Here is a 19158-nt window from a genome sequence, read left to right as displayed (position 1 = left end):
TTCTTAAAAAAGAAAGCAAAATGTTCAAGGCAGACCTATTTTACTAGTTAAGTTAAACTACTGTTTGTTCATTTTTTTATGTAAGGTTTCAAGATTATGTCACGGCAGTAGGCTCAGGCGTTCATCCAGCCTCTGTGGCTCCAGAAAGGCTGCACTGTTTGACATTTTCTCCTTTTTTGTCAGGATTCTTCCATGGACTCATTGATCAAAATGTTCAGTAATGGTAGCCAGGCACCATCCTGTTCTCCTCTCAGGGCAAAGGAGGCCACTGTTGATGGAAGCAGTTAGCCACACACGCTGTAGCATCCTATGCCTGACTCTCCTTCTACCTCTGTTGCTCCAGGTGAACAAAGACCAAGTATGCCTTCCATAGCTGCTGGCAAGTGCTGAACAGGCTAGGAGGCTGGTTACCTGGGACAGATGGTGACCCTCCAAACCAAGAAGTCTACCACATGAGCTGTTTGGTTGTACCTAAGCAGTCTAATGACTTCCTCTATTTTTTCCAGACATTTGTAATTTTTCATGTGCTACTTTGTTAAGCCCATTGCCCTCCAGTCAGATCCAACTCATAGCGACTCCTCCTTGGGTTTCCAAGGCAGTATCACTACAGAAGTAGATTGCCCAGTCTTCGTTCCCAGGAGTGGCTGGTGAGTTTGAACCGGCAGCCTTCTGGTTAGCAGTCAAATGCTTTAGGCACTACGCCACCAGAGCCCGCGATACTTTGTTCGGAGAGGAAAAGGTGCCTGGTGTGGGGTAGTGCTCTTCCAGACTGTTTGAAGTGACATTAATAAGTGAAATGATAGAGAAGGTGATTTATCCTAAACAATATGGTGTTGAGACAAGGTAACGAATACACTGCTTGCCTAGAAACTGGTCAATAGCTGAGAAACGACTTCAGGAGTAATTTTTTGAGTTTTATAGGAAAAAAAAAATTTAGAGTGTTCCTGCTTTTTGTTTTTTTTCTGCGAGAACTAGACACTCCAAATCCTGGTCGGGGGACAGAGAAGTAAAGTTACAGGTAGTAAATGTTTCTGAAGGTTTATTTTGGGCAACACATTTGAGTCACAGAGCTTCAGTTATGAAGTCGTTTTCTAACGTCCTTTGTATTGTTAGGCCGGGATGCGCTTTACCGTTCTATGTGTACGCTAGGAGCTTACCCACCATGCCCGGTTTTTGGCACTTGGAGTGTTAACTCCTTTTGCTGCACAGTAACGTGCGGGCACGGCCGGTTGGACTTGGTCGGGACGTGCCGCAGGGATTAGTTGCTGAGGTCTGCTATTGCCTAGGGGACTTCAGCACCGTGCACTTTGCTCAGCGCTCCGGCTGCGCCTTTCTCCCGCGCCCGCCTAATCTGCGCATGTGCGGCCAAGCCTCCGCTTGGCCCTCCGCTGGCAGCCTCGCCGCGCCCTTTCACCCGCCCACTCCGTCGGCTGCGTAGCCTCCGGAACGCCCCGCCCCCACCCCAGCCTGTTGGCCGCCAGCACGCTGGGCGGGGCTCTCTGAGGCGAGGCGGCTCGCGTCCGGGGGCGGGGTGTTCTCGAGTGGCAAGCTTCGTGGCCAATCCCTGTGGGATTTTCCCTGGCCGCCCGCCTCGCCGGGTCGCGGCGCCCCTTCCCAGAGCCGGGTGTGAGGTGACGGGTCCGAGTCCTAGAGTGGCACTGTTCCTCTGGACGTGTGTGCGTGCGGGCTCGTAAACTCGCGCTTCCGAGATGGCCGAGGCGTCGGATCAGGCCGTGACGTACTACACCCTAGAGGAGATCCAGAAGCACAACCACAGCAAGAGCACCTGGATCATCCTGCACCACAAAGTGTACGACCTGACCAAGTTCCTGGAGGAGGTGCGCGGCCGCGGGCACGTGGGGGCAGGGGGCACCCGGCCCGGGGCGGGCAGGGGCCGCGCGGGCGGCGCGGAGCCCCGGGGGGCGGGCACGGGTGGGAGACGCGTGGCCCGGGGCGACCGGGACCGGAGCGGCTTGCTGTGCGGCGGAGCAGCGCGGTGCAGCGGCGCACGCTCCCCTGGTCCCCTGGAGCTGAGCCCATGGGGTTTCCACCTGGAGAAGCGGGCTCCTGAAGGCAGCCAGGGCGGCCCGCCCGGCACCTGGAGGGTGCGCGCTGGGTGCCCCGAGCCCCCGTCCAGCTGCCTGCTGACTGCGGGCTGGCATCTGCTTCGCGGTGCGCGCTGAGGCGGCCGGAGAGGAGAGGGGACGAGCGCTGGGCCGTCTCGGGACGGGACCTGATCTTTGAGCAGCTGCCCTGGGCTGGAAGAGAAGGAACCTGTGAGGTCTCGCAGTCCGTTATTGGCTGTGAGCACTAAGGCGTTTTTCTGATTGCCCTGCTGCCCCTGGGTGTGTGTTACCGATTCGAGGGGCTCGAGTCGTGAATCTTGCACAGCTTTCACACGCCCCCCCTCCCCCCGTTAATGAGAACCTTTACAGAGCTTGAGAAACAAGTAGAGGCCAGGTCTTAGCCTGGATCACAGTTTACATCAAGGGAGTTGTTGAGGTTGTGAAAATGAACAATGACGGCAACAACTATTTTTGAGTAAGTTACTATTTATTGGTAAGATAGTTCACTCTTAAGTTTTCATTTGATACAGCAGAGAAGTGTATTCCGGTTTGTGACGGGTGGTTCAGTAGGGAATAAGAATTCCCTTTGGCTGTACCCATTTCGCCCGGTGTGTTTCCCACAAACTCTGCCGGAACCAGAGCTTATTTACCTTAACGATTTCTTGAAATAACTACCCTGAAAAATAACATCAGGTCTGATTGACTCTAAGTGTCTCTGTACACCTGCACACGTACACACACACACACACACCCCGTGTAATTCAGGGATTCTCAGATACCAGTCTGTACTTTGTGTATTATGTCTGTAAAAAGAGTGACATTCACACAAGAATGATAGCACATTTTATACTATGAGCAGTTCCTTTTTTTCTTTGTTTTTTCCAATAAACCATCCAGTTTGCCTTATACCTCCTCCTCAAACAGGGTTTCTCAGCATTGGCATTATTGGGATTTAGGGCTGGGTCAATCTTTGCCATGAAGGCTGTCCTATACAGAGTCCAATGTTCAGTGGTGTCCTTGGCCACTAGCTACTGGATGTCAGTGGTACCTCCCCCTGTGAACCAAATATATCTCCAGACATTGGCAGATGTCCCCTGGGGGCAAACTTGCTTTGTGAATCTATGCCCTAAATGGAATCATGCATGACATGTAAGGGTCAGCTTCTCAGGTGGAGATCATAAGAAAGAGAAGATTATTTTTAAAAGTTATTATCAACCGTTTACTTTTGCCATTTCCTCCTGAAAGGCAGGGTTTGTGTGACAGTTCTCTGAGCAGACTGGGGGTAAATTGGTGAGAACACATTACTATATTCTGCTTTCCCGCTCAGTTTTCGACCCCCCCCCCCCAAAAAAAAGGTAACTTGGGGGGAATCCCTCTCAAGTCATCTGAGAGAACTCAAGGAGCTCTGGTGGTGCAGAGGTTAAGCACTCGGCTACTAAACAAAAATCCGTGGTTTGAACCCACCAGCCACTCTGCAGGAGAAAAATGCATCCCTAAAGATCAACATCCTTGGAAACCCTATGGGGCAGTTTTCCTCTGTCCTCTAGGGGCGCTGTGAGTCGGAATCAGCTAGGTTGCAGTGGCTTTGGTTTGCTTTGGTATCGTGACTGAAAGATCCGTGATTTGGATCCACCTGCTGCTCCATAGAGAAAAAGACCGGTAAAGATTACAGCCTAAGAAACCCTTGTGGGCAGTTCTACTCTGCCTGTAGGGCCACTGCAAGTTGAATCGACTGCACACATAACACCCACCTCTGACGTGAACTTAGCCTCTGCTGTTATGCGAGAGATCTCCACGTGCTATGAATTCATCTGTCCGTATGTCCAGTAAGATTTTTCATAGCTGATTATTTGTACTTTCTTCCTGAATGTCCTAGATTTGCATGCTTGTCTACGTTCATGTTGGGAGAATGTACCTGTGGTGCTTGGAAGCAGGTCACGCTCAGATTCTCTGTCCAGTGGGAGGATGGTGATTGTGCCAGCTTCACAGGGTGGTCGGGGGAACGGAATCCTCCTCTCTCACTCCCTCACTACGTAGCAGGCCAGTTGTGTGAGCCTGGGGGATGGCAGCTGTTACATGTTCGTAAAGCGCAGCAGCAGGGTCAAGGCTGGGGCGGAGGTTACTTTCTGAGGTGTCATATGTAGCTGGGAGCTTACTGTGAGTTTCCAGGTGAAGGAGTAAATCTGGCAGGTGATGCTGAAACAGTTGTTGTTAGATGCTGTTGAGTAGGCTCTGACTCATAGTGACCCCGTGTGCAGCGGAAGGAAACCCTGTCTGGTCCTGCGCCAGCCTCACAATCCTCGCTCTTCCTGAGCCCCCTGTTGCAGCCACCGTGTCAGTCCATCTCGCTGATGGCCTGCCTTTTTCACTGACCCTCCACTTTGCCAAGCATGATAGCCTTCTCCAGGAAACAGGAGAATGCTGTGAAAATTCTGTCCTTCCACTCCAGACAACAGGTTTGCATTTCTAAGTTGCATAGGGTTGCACATGAGAGCATTCTCTTCCCGAAATACTGGCCGGATAAAGTTGTTTGGTTGTTCCGGGAGAGGGCTAGAAACCTGAGAGGACCTGGCTCCTGATGCAGGGCCATTGAAACAGCAGCAGGTGTTCAGCTGGGATCTGACACTTCCCTGCACCATGAGGAACTTCGCCGTCTACCTGTTCTGACCCAGATGTCTTTGCAGTCCTGAGTCCTGGATTTTGAATTTATATTCATGCATAGGGTCTTGCCGTCTGTGAGTACGTTAGTATCAGGATAAATGACTGTGGAGCATTGAGGGATGGTTATTTGAAATGAAAATACAACGTTATTGTTCTGGAGAAAGTACAACATGATTATTGTAAAGAATTGAACAATGTAGAAAAGTGCAAAGAAAAATTCAAAACCCACCCAGAGGTAACTCCGGTGAGCGACTGTGTGACTTGGAGTTGGTGAACGCTTATCCAGATGCTCTATCGACACACATACTCTACCTGAATATATTTTTCATGAACGGTAGCAGACTCCAATGCTGTTTTGTAATCTGCCATCCCCCCTCCCTTAATATACATAAGTGTATATGTTGAGAGTACCATTCCATGGCAGTACGTCCTATGCTCTTGGCTGTGTCCTTATTACATGGATGTAGTGTTATACGTGTAACCACTCCTCTCTCCTACCCATCTGGTTGTTTACTTTCTCACCTGTATAGTTATGTCTTTATGGTCCATTTTTCCCTGGGACTGTTCATGAAAGCCTGTGTACCCTTTACTTTTTGATACATGTCACCAGAGTGGTGGTACCTGTGACCACTCCCAAGTGCTGACACACCAGTGATAGCTTGTTCCCCAACTCTTGGTTCTTTAAATGACTGAGAAACTTGCCTCTGATTACTGCCTCATGTCTTGAATGGTTTAAGTGTGTACTTCTCATCATAAGGAAAATGTACAGAAGATAATTTTTAGCCCTGTTAGCTTGTTGATTCCCTTAGAGTACAGCTGTTGCAAGCTGTACCACATATATCCTCGAGGACTTTTCAAAGCCTTCAGGAACATGGCTGAAATGAGAATTTTAATAGCAATGGTTAAGAGCTGTCTCTATGTCCTAAGAAAGTATGTTTGAACTTGGCTTTCTTGGGAATATAAACTTCAGTGTATTTATCAACTGGCTACCTGTACTCTTCACTAAGTAGCATGTTAGGAACCAGGGAGAAAAAGCAAAGAGGAGCTTTGGGAAAAAAAAAAAAAGAAAATTCTTGGACGATAAAAGAGCAAAAATGTGCCTTTCTCCCCATCTGCTATAATTTGCTGTGCTGCCATCAGTTCTCTGGGGGAGCCCTCAAGGCTTCCGTGTGTGGCCAGCTGGCCTGGCCTTGAGAATTGGGGTGGTATGTTTAGGAGATCGTCCACGTATCGGAGCTCTGGCTTGCATGTGCGTGAAGAGAGTAAACATTGCTGCTCTTTCGGAAAAGCCTTCTTTAGTAACAGCCCCCCAAGAATTGTTCTCATTGGTGATCTGCAAGGAGGCCACTGATCTTCTAGGAATCCCAGAACGCCTCAGGTGAGCTCCTGCCTGCTCCCCTCCTGAGACTCCTCACACCTTCTACACAGATTAACTGAGACTGGATCATAGGTCTAAGTATAAAATTTAAAACTTTTGGAAGAGATTTAGGGGTAGGCAAACAGTTCTTAGACATGACACCAAAAGCACGATCCATATTGGAAAACAATGCATAAATTGGACTTCATGAAATGAAAAGCTCTGTTCTTTTGAAGACTCTTTTAAGAGGGTAAAAAGAGAAGCTACCAACCAGAGAAGATTTTTCCAAATCATATCTCTGACAAGGATCTTTCTAAACTCGGTGATAGGAAACAACAATCCAGATAGAAATTGGCAACAGACTTGAGCAGACGTTTCATAAAAGTGAGGTACATATGGCCAATAAACACAAGGTGTTTACCATAATTAGCTGCTGTGGAAATGCCAGTTCAGACCACAGTGAGATACTGCACCTCTACTAGAATAACTAGATGAAAAACACTGATGATACCAAATGCTGGCGAGGACGTGGGCATCTGTATTGCTCATACGTTGCTGAGAGGAATGGTACAGACCCTCTGGAAATCAGTCTGTCAGTTTTAAAATTTAAACCTGTGCTTCCCTTGTAGCCAAGCTGTTCCTTCCTGTGCATTGATCCTAGGGAAATGCAGACTCTACACAGACCCTTGCACACAGATTTCAGAACAGCTTTGTTTGTAGTAGTCAGAAACTTGAACCAACTCAAAAATCTTTCAGTGGGTGAATGGTTAACAGTGTGTACTCATCACCCAAATGTGAAAAACTACTCAGCAGTAAGAAAGACGCACAACTTGGATGGATCTTGGTATTCTGCTAAGTGAAAAAAGACACTCTTAAAAGATTACACACAGTCTGAATCCCTTTACATAACATTCTCAAAATGATAAAATGATAGACATGGAGTCAGTGGTTGCCAGGGGTTACAGAGGAGGAGGAGAGGTGACTCTAACAGGGCAGCAGGAGGAGTTCCTTTGTGATAACAGAACAGGTCTGTATCATGCACATCTCTACCTGTGATAAAAATGATAGCACACTATGTGAAGACCCATCAAAACAAACAAAACGTATGCTTGCAAAAACTGCTGATATCTGAGTAAGAGCTGAAGTTGAGTTAATTATGCCAGTCAGTTTCCTGGTTTTGATAATACACTGTATTATGTAAGGTCTATCTTAGACTGGATTCTCTAAACAAGCAAAACCAGTGAAGCTTGTATATGTGTATAGAGAGAGCCTTGTTTTTCACCAAGACCTTCAGTACAGCTTCGACTTCTTCCTTCAATACCTTTGGTTCTTGATCATATACCACCTCCTGAAATACAGGAACATGAACCAATTCTTTTTGGTATATTGACTCTGTGTTTTCCTTCCATCTTATTTTGATGCATCATTCAGTATTGCATCATTCAGTATTTTGCCCATAAATTCTTTCAGTATTTCAATTCGAGGCTTGAATTTTTTCTTCAGTTCTTTCAGCTTGAGAAATGCTAAGCATGTTCTTCCGTTTTTGTTTTCTAAATCCAGGTCTTTGCATATTTCATTATAATAATTGACTTCGTATTTTTTGTATGTAGGATCGCTATGAGTCAGAACCGACTTGATGGCACCTAACAACAGCAAATGTATGTTGTTGTTAGGTGCCATTGAATTGTCTCCAACTCATAGCAACCCTATGCACAGAAGAACGAAATACTGCTCGGTTTCGCACTAGCTCCACGATCCCTGCTATACTTGAGCCCATCACTGCAGCCACTGTGTCAGTCCATCTCATTGAGGGCCTTCTCCTCCTTCGTCAACCCTCCACCTTACCAAGCATGACATTTATCTCCAGGGAATGGTCCCTTCTGAGAGCATTCCCAAAGTTGGTGAGATGAAGTCTGGCCATTTTCGCTTCCAAGGAGCATTCTGACTGCACTTCCTCCAGGACAGATCTGTTAGTTCTTTTAGCAGTCCATGGCACTTTCAGCATTCTTCCCCAGCACCACAACTCAAAAGCATCAACTCTTCTTTGGTCTTCCTTATTCACTATCCAGCTCTCACATGCATATGAGACAATTAAAACTACCATGGCTTGTATCAGGTGCCCCCTAGTCCTCACGGAGACATCTTTGCTCTTCAGCACTTGACAGAGATACTTTGCATCCGATTAGCCCAGTGCTGTACGTCATCTGGGAGCTCTGGTAGCATAGTGCCTAAAGCACTTGACTGCTCACCAGAAAGCTGGTGGTTCAAACCCACCAGCCACTCCTTGGAAGGAAGGTTGGGCAATCCTACTTCCGTAGTGATACTGCCTCGGAAACCCAAGGAAGGGTCGCTATGAGTCAGGGCTGACTCGGTGGCAAATAACAACAACAACAACAACAGCATACGTCATCTCGGGAGCTCTGGTAGCATAGTGCCTAAGGCACGTGACTGCTAACCAGAAGGCTGGCGGTTCAAACCCACCAGCCACTCCTCGGAAGGAAGGTTGGGCAATCCTACTTCCGTAGTGATACTGCCTCGGAAACCCAAGGAGGGGTCGCTATGAGTCGGGGCCGACTCGATGGCAAACAACAACAACAACATACGTCATCTGATGTCCTGACTGCTGCTTCTGTTGGTGTTGATTTCGGTACCAAGCATTGTGAAGTCTTTGACAACTTCAATCTTTTCTTCATTTATCATGATGCTGTTTATAGGTCCAGTTGTGAGGATTTTTGTTTTCTTTATGTTGAGATGTAATCCATACTGCAGACTGTATTCTTCAATCTTCATTAGTAAGTGCTTCAAGGCATTCTCACTTTCCAGCAAGCAAAGTTGTGTCCTCAGCGTATCGCAGATTGTTAATGATTCTTCCTCCAAACTTGATGCCATGTTCTTCTTCATATACTCCAGCTTCTCAGATTATTTGCTCGGCATACAGATTGAATAAGTATGGTGAAAGAATACAGCCCTGACACACTCCTTCCTGATTTTAAACCAAGCATTGTACCCTTGTTCTGTTTGAACAACAGCCTTCTGGTCTATGTACAGGTTCCTCATGAGTACAATTAAGTGTCCTGGAATTCCCATTCTTCTCAAAGTTACCCATAATTTGTTACAATCCACACAGTCAAATGCTTTTGCATAGTGAATAAAACACAAGTTAACGTCTTTCTGGTATTCTTTGCTTTGAGCCAAGATCCATCTGACACCAGCAAGGATATCCCTCGTTTCACATCCTTTTCTGAATCCAGCTTGCATTTCTGGAAGGTCTCTGTCAATATTCTGCTGCAACTGTTTTTGGGTTATCTTCAGTATGATTTTACTTGCATGCGATATTAATGATATTGTTTGATAATTTCCATATTCTATGGGATCACCTTTCTTTGGAATGCATATAAATATGGATCTCTTCCAGTCAGTTGGCCAGATGGCTGTCTTCCAAATCTCTTGGCATAACCGAGTGAGTGCCTCCAGTGGGGCATCCATTTGTTGAAACATCTCAATGGGTATTCTGTCAATTCCTGAAGCCTTGTTCTTCACCAATTTCTTCAGTGAAGCTTTGACTTTTTCCTTCAGGACCATTGGTTCTTGATCATATGCCACCCACTGAAATGGATGAAGATCAACCAGTTCTTTTTGGTACAGTGACTCTCTGTATTCCTTCCATCTTCTTTTGATGCTTCCTGCATCATTCAATATTTTGCCCATAGAATCTTTCACTGTTGGAACTTGAATCTTAAATTTTTTCCTCAGTTCTTTCAGCTTGAGAAATGCCGAGCATGTTCTTCCCTTTTGGTTTTCTAACTCCAGGTTTTTGCCCATTTCATTATAGTAATTGGCTTTGTTTGCTTGAGCTGCTCTTTGAAATCTTCTTTTCAGCTCTTTTATCTTGTTATTTTTCCCATTTGCTTTAGCTACTCGTTACTCAAGGGCAAGTTTCAGAGTCTCTTCTGACATCCATTTTGGTCTTTTCTTCCTTTCTCATCTGTTTAATGACCTCTTTTCTTTATGGATGATGTTCTTGATTTCGTCCCATAATTCTTCTGGTTTTCAGTCATTGGTGTTCAGTGAATCAAATCTATTCTTTAGATGGTCTGTAAATTCAGGAGGCATGTATTCAAGGTATATTTTGGTTCTCATGGACTTTTTTAAATTATCTTCAACTTCAAGTTGAACTTGCATATGAGCAGTTGATGGTCTGTTCTGCAGTCAGCTCCTGGCTTTGTTTTGGCTGAAGATATTGAATTTTTCCATCACCTCTTGCCACAGATGTAATCAGTCTGATTCCTGTGTATTCTATCTGGTAAAGTCCATGTGTGTAGCTGCTGTTTGTGTTGTTGAAAAAAGGTATTTGCAATGAATAAGTCGTTGGTCTTCCAAAATTCTGTCATGTGATCTCCAGCGTTACTTCTGTCACCAAGGCCAAATTTTCCAAGTACTAATGATTCTTCTTTGTTTCCAACTTTTGCATTCCAGTCAGTAGTGATAATTAACACCTTGATTGAATGTTTGGTCAATTTCAGTTAGCAGAAGTTGGTAAAAATCTTCAGTTTCCTCATCTTTGGCTTTGCTTGTTGGTACGTAAAAGCAGTTGTATTTTGAGTGCTTTCCGACCCAAGGGACTTGTCTTCCTGCACTGTATCAGACGGTGTTTCCAGGCTATTCATAAAGTTGCCCAGTGGTGTATTAGACAGTTTTCCAGTGAGGTTTTTCCTGGCCAGTTCTTTGAGAAGTGGATGACTCTTCCCTCTTCCTAGTCTGTCTCAGTCTGAAAGCTGTATTGAAAGCTGTGCACCATGTGCGGCCCTGCTGGCGTTTGAAACACCGGTGGCACAGCCTCAAGCCTCACAGCAACACGTATGCCATCTCAGTAGGACAAACTGACAGACTAGTTTGTCTCCCTTAGCTGTTCGAAACCTCTCCACCCTCCCCTTACCTTGATCCTGTGCCGCTGTCCTCCCCAGCTTTTCCCCCCTTCTTGCCTCTTGGGGAGGAGCTCTGGTGGCGCAGTGCCTAAAGCATTTGACTGCTAACCAGAAGGCTGGCAGTTCAAACCCACCAGGTACTCCTCGGAAGGAAGGTTTGGGCACTCTACTTCCGTAGTGATACTGCCTCGGAAACCCAAGGAGGGGTTGCTAGGAGTCGGATCCGACTCAGTGGCAATGCCTCTTGGGGTGGGGCCTGTCATCTCCCTACCCTTACCTTGATCCCAGGGCTGTCTCGTCCCCAGCTTTTCCCCCGCTTCCTGCCTCTTGGCTGGAATGTATAGAGATACTTACCTCAATGACATGTCTCATGTGGTTGTAGAGGCTGGCAAGTCCCATGTCCATGGGTGAGACATCAGGCTGGAGGCTTCTCCTGACTCAAGTAGCTGCAAGGCTGATGAACCCATGATTGGTAGATCAGATGGCAGACTGCTAGCTCACAGGCTACAGAGGCTAATGGATCCCGAGATTGGCAAGCAGTAACGACAGGCTGCTGGCTCAAGTCCAAAGAACTGGAGGTCACATGACGACAAGCAAGTTGTAGGATCCAGGTCAGTCAAAAAGTAGAGAGATTTGCCAGAACATCCATATATGTTCAATGCAGGCCAAACCCCAAAGGAAGCGCCTTTTCAGCTGATTGGTTGCTCATAGCAGGTCTTACGGAGGTGATTACGTTAAATCAGATCTTATCATGGGGGATATATAACTGCCAAACTACTGAGAATCATGGCCCAGCCAAGTTGACACATAACCTTAACCATCACAGATGCCATCCATTGGAAGAGTGTGGGAAGATGGAACTTCTCTGTATTATTTTTCTGGGACTTCTTGAGTCTATAACTATTTTACTATAAAAGAAACAAAAAACCAAACTCTCTCCCATCAAGTCGATTACAACTCAGTGACCCCCATTGGGTTTTTGAGGCAGTAAATCCTTATGGAAGTAGATTGCCCAGTCTTCCTTTCTCCGCACAGCTGGTGGGTTTGAACCGCCAGCCTTCGGTTAGCATTATGCCACCAGAGCTCCTATTTTATTATAAAGAGTTACAAATAAAAAGACAGAACTTCAGTGGTTTGCCATCTCTTTCATGGTTAAAGCCAAAACTGTATGATGGTTCTAACATTCTATGTGATTTGATAGCTATTTACGGCTCTGGTGATTTCAGAGATGTATGTGTCATCTTCTAACATACTGTATATTGTCCTGATTATGTTTGTTGCTTATCTGTTTCCCTCTACTAGGACATACGCTACCTGAATGTAGGCATTTTTCTCTGGGTATATTTTTCACTGGTATATCCCTGCTCCTAGCACAATGCTGCCACATAGAAAGGACCCAATAAATATTTATGGAATGAATGAATAAACATTTAGAAGTAAAAATACTAGAAAATTGATGCAGTATGGCTTTTGGGCTAACTTTCATAATTTCTTGACAGCCTGTTTTATGTCTCCCTTGCCCCCCACCTGCATGTTCGGACCAAATTTATTATTCTTAACTTTATACATAAAAGAAAAAAACCAAATGTGTTGCTGCCAAGCCAATTCCAATTCATAGGAACCCTGTAAAACAGTAGAATGGTCCCACAGGGTTTCCAAGGCTGTAAATCTCTGTGGAAACAGACTGCCAGTTCTCTCTACAGTGGAGTGGCTGATAGGTTGGAACCACTGACCTTTTGGTTAGCAGCTGAGTGTTTAACCACTGTCCTACTAGGGCTCCTGTAAAAGGAAACGAAGCCCAAATATTTGGATATGGGGAGGGGTAAAAGTAGAAATGGCACCACCATCAGTCCTTCCTTCTTTTACCCCTGGTCTCAAGGTGGAGTGTTCCCATCAGCTCATCCTTTGATGGTGTATAGACACAGCAGATGAAGTAACAACCCCTCTGAGATCATAACTTGTCTGCCACTGGCCCCCCAGTTTTGGTGACTTATTCTTACGAGGTTCATTGGGTTGAGTTGGGTCACAAAGGAAGATGTGTGTTATGCCTGCTCCCTGTGGCGGGGCTCAGATTTACCATGTTTTGCCTCTTTGTCCCTTAGAAGTGGGCCTGGCCCTCTTATTATTTGGTTCTGTGGCTGGTAGAATCAGGCTACATTGATTAAATCCATAGAAATGTCTTGAAGATGAATTTGTGTGTGTGTGTAGAAGATGGGTATGATGCCTTGGAGTTTGGTGCTAGAGTTGGCCTTCAACAGTGTACAAAGACCAGGTACACAGGGTTCTTTATGGTGATGTAAAATGAGAGTGTCCGGAACACAGCATCCAGAACAATTGCCAGTGCATAGGAAGCATGTGTTAGGTACCGTGGTTGTTGCTACATGCTGTTGAGTTGGCTCCGGCTCGTAGTGACTCTGTGTACAACAGCACAAGACACTGACAGTCCTGCACCATCTTCACAATCCTTGCCAGGCTTACGCCCATGATTGCAGCCACTGTGTCAGTCCATCTCACGAAGGGTCTTCCCCTTTTCCACTGACCGTCCGCTTTACCAAGCATGCTGTCCTGCAGGGACTAGATCCCTCTAGATGATGTCCAAAGTATGTGGGACAAAGTCTCCTTATCCTCTCTTCTAAGGAGCATTCTGGCTGTACTTCCAAGAAAGATTTGCTCATTTTTCTGGCCATCCTTGGTATATTCAGTATTCTTCACCTGTACCATAATTCAAAGTCATCAGTTTTTCTTTGGTCTTCCATATTCATTGCCCATCTTTCACATGCATATGTGGCGACTGGAAATACCATGGCTTGGGTCAGGTGCACTTTAGTCCTCAAAGGGACATCTTTGGTTTTAACACTTTCAAGAGGACTTTTGTAGCAGATTTGCCCAGTGCACTATGTCATTTGATTCTTGACTGCTGTTTCTGTGGGTGTTCATTGTGGATCCAAGTAAAATGAAATCCCTGACAACTTGAGTCTTTTCTCCACGTAGCGTGATGTTGCTCATTGGTCTAGTTGTGGGGATTTTTGTTTTCTTTTTCTCAAGATGTCATCCATACTGAAGACTGCTCGTCATTATTTCCCCAAACTTTTCCCCACTGAAGGAGTGAAAGGAGAGAAATTGAAAGCCAGAAGTTAACACAAGAAGGGTTACCTTGGATGATTATTCTGGGTTGTGAAAGTCAGAGATCTTAAGAGCTACTGCAAGCTCCCTGCTCACTCCTCCACACCACCCCCAACCAACTCTCTGGGTTCCTTTCCCACCAGTGACATGAATCTTCATCACCCCAAGGAACCTTACTCCTGTGATCTCAGCAGTTCTCAGTTCCTCTAAGATGCTGTCATCTTTTCTGCCTTCAGCCTTTGGGCTTTCGGCTTCTTTGCCTGGAGTGCCTTCTCTTGTTCCCCTGTTGAACTCAACTGAACCTTTCCCGCTAAGTTCAAGCTTCCCCTTCCTCAGCTGTCCGTGTCCCTGCTGTTTCTCTGCCGCCCGCTCCCAGAAGATGTCCTCTGCCCACCTTTTGAGCTGTGACTCCTGTGCCTGGCATCTCTGGTATTAGACTGTTACTCGTCTGTTGGTTTACATGACTTGGCCCTTCTCCTGAGCGGAGTGTGGCAGGGCCTTGTCAAGCAGAGCGGGGCCTGGCTGAAAGTTCATTCTGTTGATGGGAAACTTTGGAAATGGATATGGTGATGATTGGACAACAAGCTGTCGTACTTAGTGCCTCTGAATTGTACATGTAAAAAATGTTGAAATGGTGACTGTTTAGTTACATACATTTTTTTTTTACTGCGAAAGACCTCTTTATTTTCTTTAAAGAACTTGTTTTATATTCAACGTAACACGTACATTTAGTTTCACTCCCCATTCACCATGTCCAACCCTAACCCAGTCTCCTCCCCTCCCTACCCTGTAACCCTCCCCCTGTGCCCCTCGTATTTATGCATTCCTGTTTGTCCTGCATTTCCTCATATTGAATGTTGGTCCTCTGGTGCCCCGTGGTCTGTGGTCTATTGCTCTAATAGATGTATTACCATAGAGTATGGGGGATATGCAGATGATACAACTTTGCTTGCTGAAAGTGAGGATGACTTAAGGCACCTACTGATGAAGGTTGAAGAATATAGTCTGCAGTATGGATTACATCTCAACATAAAGAAAACAAAAATCCTCACAACTGGACCAATGAGCAGCATCACAATAAATGGAGAGAAGATTGAGGTTGTCAAGGAATTCACGTTGCTTGGTTCTACAATCGATGCCAACGGAAGCAGCAGTCAGGACATTAGATGACGTGTAGCATTGGGAAAGTCAACTGCGAAGGAACTGTTTCAAGTGCAGAGGAGCAAGGATGTCTCCTTGAGGACTAAGGTGCGCCTGACACAAGCCATGATATTTCCAATCGCCTGGTATGCATGTGAGAACTGGACAATGAATAAGGAAGACCGAAGAAGAGTTGATGCTTTTGAGTTGTGGTGCTGGCGGAGAATGCTGAAAGTACAGTGGACTGCTAAAAGAACTAACAGATCTGTCCTGGAGGAAGTGCAGCCAGAATGCTCTGGAAGCAAGAATGGCCAGACTTCGTCTCACCTATTTTGGTCATGTTGTAAGAAGGGACCATTCCCTGGAGAAGGATGTCATGCTTGGTAGGGTGGAGGGTCGACGAAAGAGGGGGAGGCCTTCAGGGAGATGGATTGATACAGTAGCTGCGATGGTGGGCTCAAGTATAGCAGGGATTGTGGGGCTGGCGCGGGATCAGGCAGTGTTTCGTTCTGCTGTGCATGGGGTCGCTATGAGTCGGAAACGACTCGACGGCACTTAACAACAACAACAACAGGTGGGTGCATCATCCTGGGTTGAGTGGTCTGCGTGTACATCTTGTTAACTATTGGGCTGAGATTATATACCAGAACCCAGACGCAGGGGCTAGTCCTTCCTCTGGTCGGTGTGGAAGGAGGCGGAGCGGAGGGGGAGGCGGCGGCTGCCCTCCGCCTGCTCTGAGGCCCACACCCTTTGCCTTCTTAGAAAATAAGATCCAGAAATGATAGGAAACGTTTGGTCTGGCCAGCTTGCTGTTTGTTTCTAAATCTTGTGTAAACTGTTTGCTCTCCAGCCTCCTTTCATGTGTTTTCATTTCTGACTTTAACTGTTGCAGATAATTTTTAAAAATATTTTGCTGAGTCATTGTTGATGGCGATCCTGTGTTCTCTATCATTTTTGGCAGTGCAGTATTTGGAATGAAAGATCCTGTTTAAAACGCCATGGGCCACTACCGTGACATTGAGGTGGAAGAGGGGTTTTTGTCTGTTATTTTTTGCTTGGTAAGCAAACCCTCAGAAGTACTGACTGTGGCCCAGCAGATAACTGTGGTATGGCATTGTGGTCGTGCATACTCAGGAAAACTAAAGGATCCTTGACAATTCTTTTTGCCTTTTGTGAACTTGGGGGAAGACCTCTCTTCTGAACCTCAAGACACTTTGCCACCTCCCTGCCTTCATGGGCCTTGCGAATTCAAGACAGCCAGCACCCCCTACCCAACTTCTGCTTCAGGGCTTTTGTGGCTTTAAGGTGTCCCTAGAGGCCACCAGGTACACAGAGCTGTGCTGCCATATGCCAGTATCCACCAGGCCAAAGTCGTCATCCCTGAATTTTATGAAGCTTAGAGCTTGGGTTGGGTCCCCAGGAAGCGATGGGGCTCAGGGGCGTAGCACTGTGCTGCTGCACTCTGACTGAGATCATGGGGTGCCTAGAGTGGTGTCCTGCATATCTGGCCCTACCTCCAGCCCCTCAGGCCCAGTGACGACACTAGCACGTTTCTCATGCCCTTCCTCTGTCCAGGTGCTCACACTGGTCCTTACTATCTTCACGTCGTGCTGGCTTTCAAGCCATACCTGATGTGGTCCATTCTAACCATCTGAACTTACATAGTTTGCTTTATTCAAATGGATCTCTTCACTAACCCCGAGCATGCTACACATGTTTCTGCCAGAAAGACTTTATCCATGTTCATAGTCCTCTTGAATTTATTCATCTTCATCGACCCTGTTTATCCAAATTCTCACTATCCCAGCAAGGCCTCAGTCAGTTTTTAAATACTGACTCTTCTAGACTTCTGCCTTGTTTAGCGAACACTTGAGGTGGCTGCTTCACATTGCTCTCATTGTTTGAGGAATGGGAGGCCAGTGGCCTCAGTGACACTAAGCTTCCCCAGGCTCTTGTCTTTTGTATGTCTCAGGACTTTTGTGCCTGGTACGAGGTAGCTCTTGACTAAGTGACTGAGGTATTAATTAGAATTCAAACACTGCCGTCGAGTCGGATCTGACTCATAGTGACCCCTCCTTGGTTTCTGAGGAGTATCACTAAGGAAGTAGATTGCCCGACCTTCCTTCCTAGGAGTGGCTGGTAGATTTGAACCTGCTGGTGAGCAGTCAAATGCTTAAGCACTATGCCACCAGAGCTCCTTAATGAGAACTAGGCTCAGAAGAGTCCCAAATAAGTGTGCTCAGACAAGGTGGATGTTCGTCTTTAATAAGGAAGCCAGCTTTGCAGTTGGCAGGTGTGGTAGCTGGGCTCCGTCCAGGCCCCTGGCATGCACGTGTCTAGGCTCACTGTCCCACATCCCCAGGCACCCATGTGTCCAACACACTGTCCCGCATCACCCGTCACCCATGTGTCCAGCACACTGTCCCACCTCCCCAGGGACCACGTGCCCAGCTCACTGTCCCACATCCCCAGGGACCACGTGTCCAGCACACTGTCCCACCTCCCCAGGGACCACGTGCCCAGCTCACTGTCCCACATCCCCAGGGACCACGTGTCCAGCACACTGTCCCACATCCCCAGGGACCACGTGCCCAGCTCACTGTCCCACATCCCCAGGGACCACGTGCCCAGCTCACTGTCCCGCCTCCCTGGGGTATGGCTCTCACCCTTATGTTCCGAGGCTGCCTCCACATTCCAGGCAGTGGGAGGAGAAAGGATTGAAGAAAGGTTAAAGAAGGTTTCTGGAGGGTTCTCCTGACCCGTCTACTTACAGTCCATTAGCCTGTGCCAGGATTTAGTAACGGGATACGAGCTGCAAGGAGGCTGGGAAGTATGTCTGTTCTAAGGGACTGTTTCCAGCTAAAGACTGAGCCTCAGGGAGGAGGGAGACGCAGACCCTGCCCCGATAGGTATGGCCGTTCAGCCAAGAGCACCTCTTGAACGAGGTAGGTGTTGGAACTCTCTTTTTTGAGAAATCCAAGAGGCATTTGATTTGAGTACAGACAGTCATTATTGTGAGCCCCCTTGCAGCTGCAGGTTCCAGCAGTGATGTCAGAGATGGATAAGAATGTGTGCGGGATTGGAGAGGTTTGGTGGCCAAGGCTGGGCGCTGGACAAGGGGCCCTCCCTGATTTTATTTACAAGAATGTCAGGCTCTCTTGTCACATGAGCTAAGACCTTCTAACCCGAAACCCTGTAATTTTATAGCTTGTATTTCCCAGGCCATCAGAATGTAGGAGTTGTGGGGATGAAGGACAGAGACTAAGAAACGGTATTATTCTGGGTTAAGCCTGAGACTGTCTCATTGTACAAAGTAAAGAGGGCACGTAGCTGGCAAGGAGAATTCCAGAAACACAGGTTATGCCCATTTGTCTTATATGGGCACGGAACCTGAGGGGCTGTAATGGCTGCCCAAACTAACAACAGGGATGAGAAATGGGCTTGGAGAAGTCTTCACTCTGGAGTGTGAAAAGAAGACCGCATGCTTGAATCTAGAGTGACTGACCTTATGAGCAAACATTGGCTTTCTCAGTAAGATTGTCGCCTCTGTGTTATTATTTATTGATTACTTATCTGATGATTATTTACTGAAATCATGCATATCAGAGTAGCATCAAGTTTTACTGACTTTAGCTTGCTAGTTGTCATGGATTCATTGTTAATGTGCCCTATGAAATAAGGAAGCAACTTTTCCTGCAGTTTAAAAATCCTGGTACTGTGGAATTCCTAATGTGTTTATTCCTTGATGTAACATTGACCTTCTGTTTTGTTCCCAGGAGGCCTGGAGGCATGGTTCTCAGCTCGTAGGTTTTGTAATTTTGGCCCCTGAACCTGCAGAAATAATTCCAGACCATGCCTTCACTGTTTGTACTTACTCTGTGGCAGA

General features: G+C 46.6%; 1 protein-coding gene across 1 annotated transcript in view; it reads left to right on the top strand.

Moving 5' to 3' along the window:
• The first annotated feature begins 1709 nt into the window (after nucleotides 1-1709).
• LOC103207168 (cytochrome b5) overlaps nucleotides 1710-19158 on the top strand; it is a 46925-nt gene continuing 29476 nt past the window's right edge. The window contains exon 1 of the mRNA XM_007952727.1: nucleotides 1710-1838. Coding sequence (XP_007950918.1) covers nucleotides 1710-1838 — 129 coding nt within the window. The remainder of the gene's footprint in view (nucleotides 1839-19158) is intronic.

Source organism: Orycteropus afer, unplaced genomic scaffold (genome assembly GCF_000298275.1).
Source record: "Orycteropus afer afer isolate SDZICR_OR568_19922 unplaced genomic scaffold, OryAfe1.0 scaffold00356, whole genome shotgun sequence".
NCBI lineage: Eukaryota > Metazoa > Chordata > Mammalia > Tubulidentata > Orycteropodidae > Orycteropus > Orycteropus afer.
This window is presented reverse-complemented; position numbering and strand designations above follow the sequence as displayed.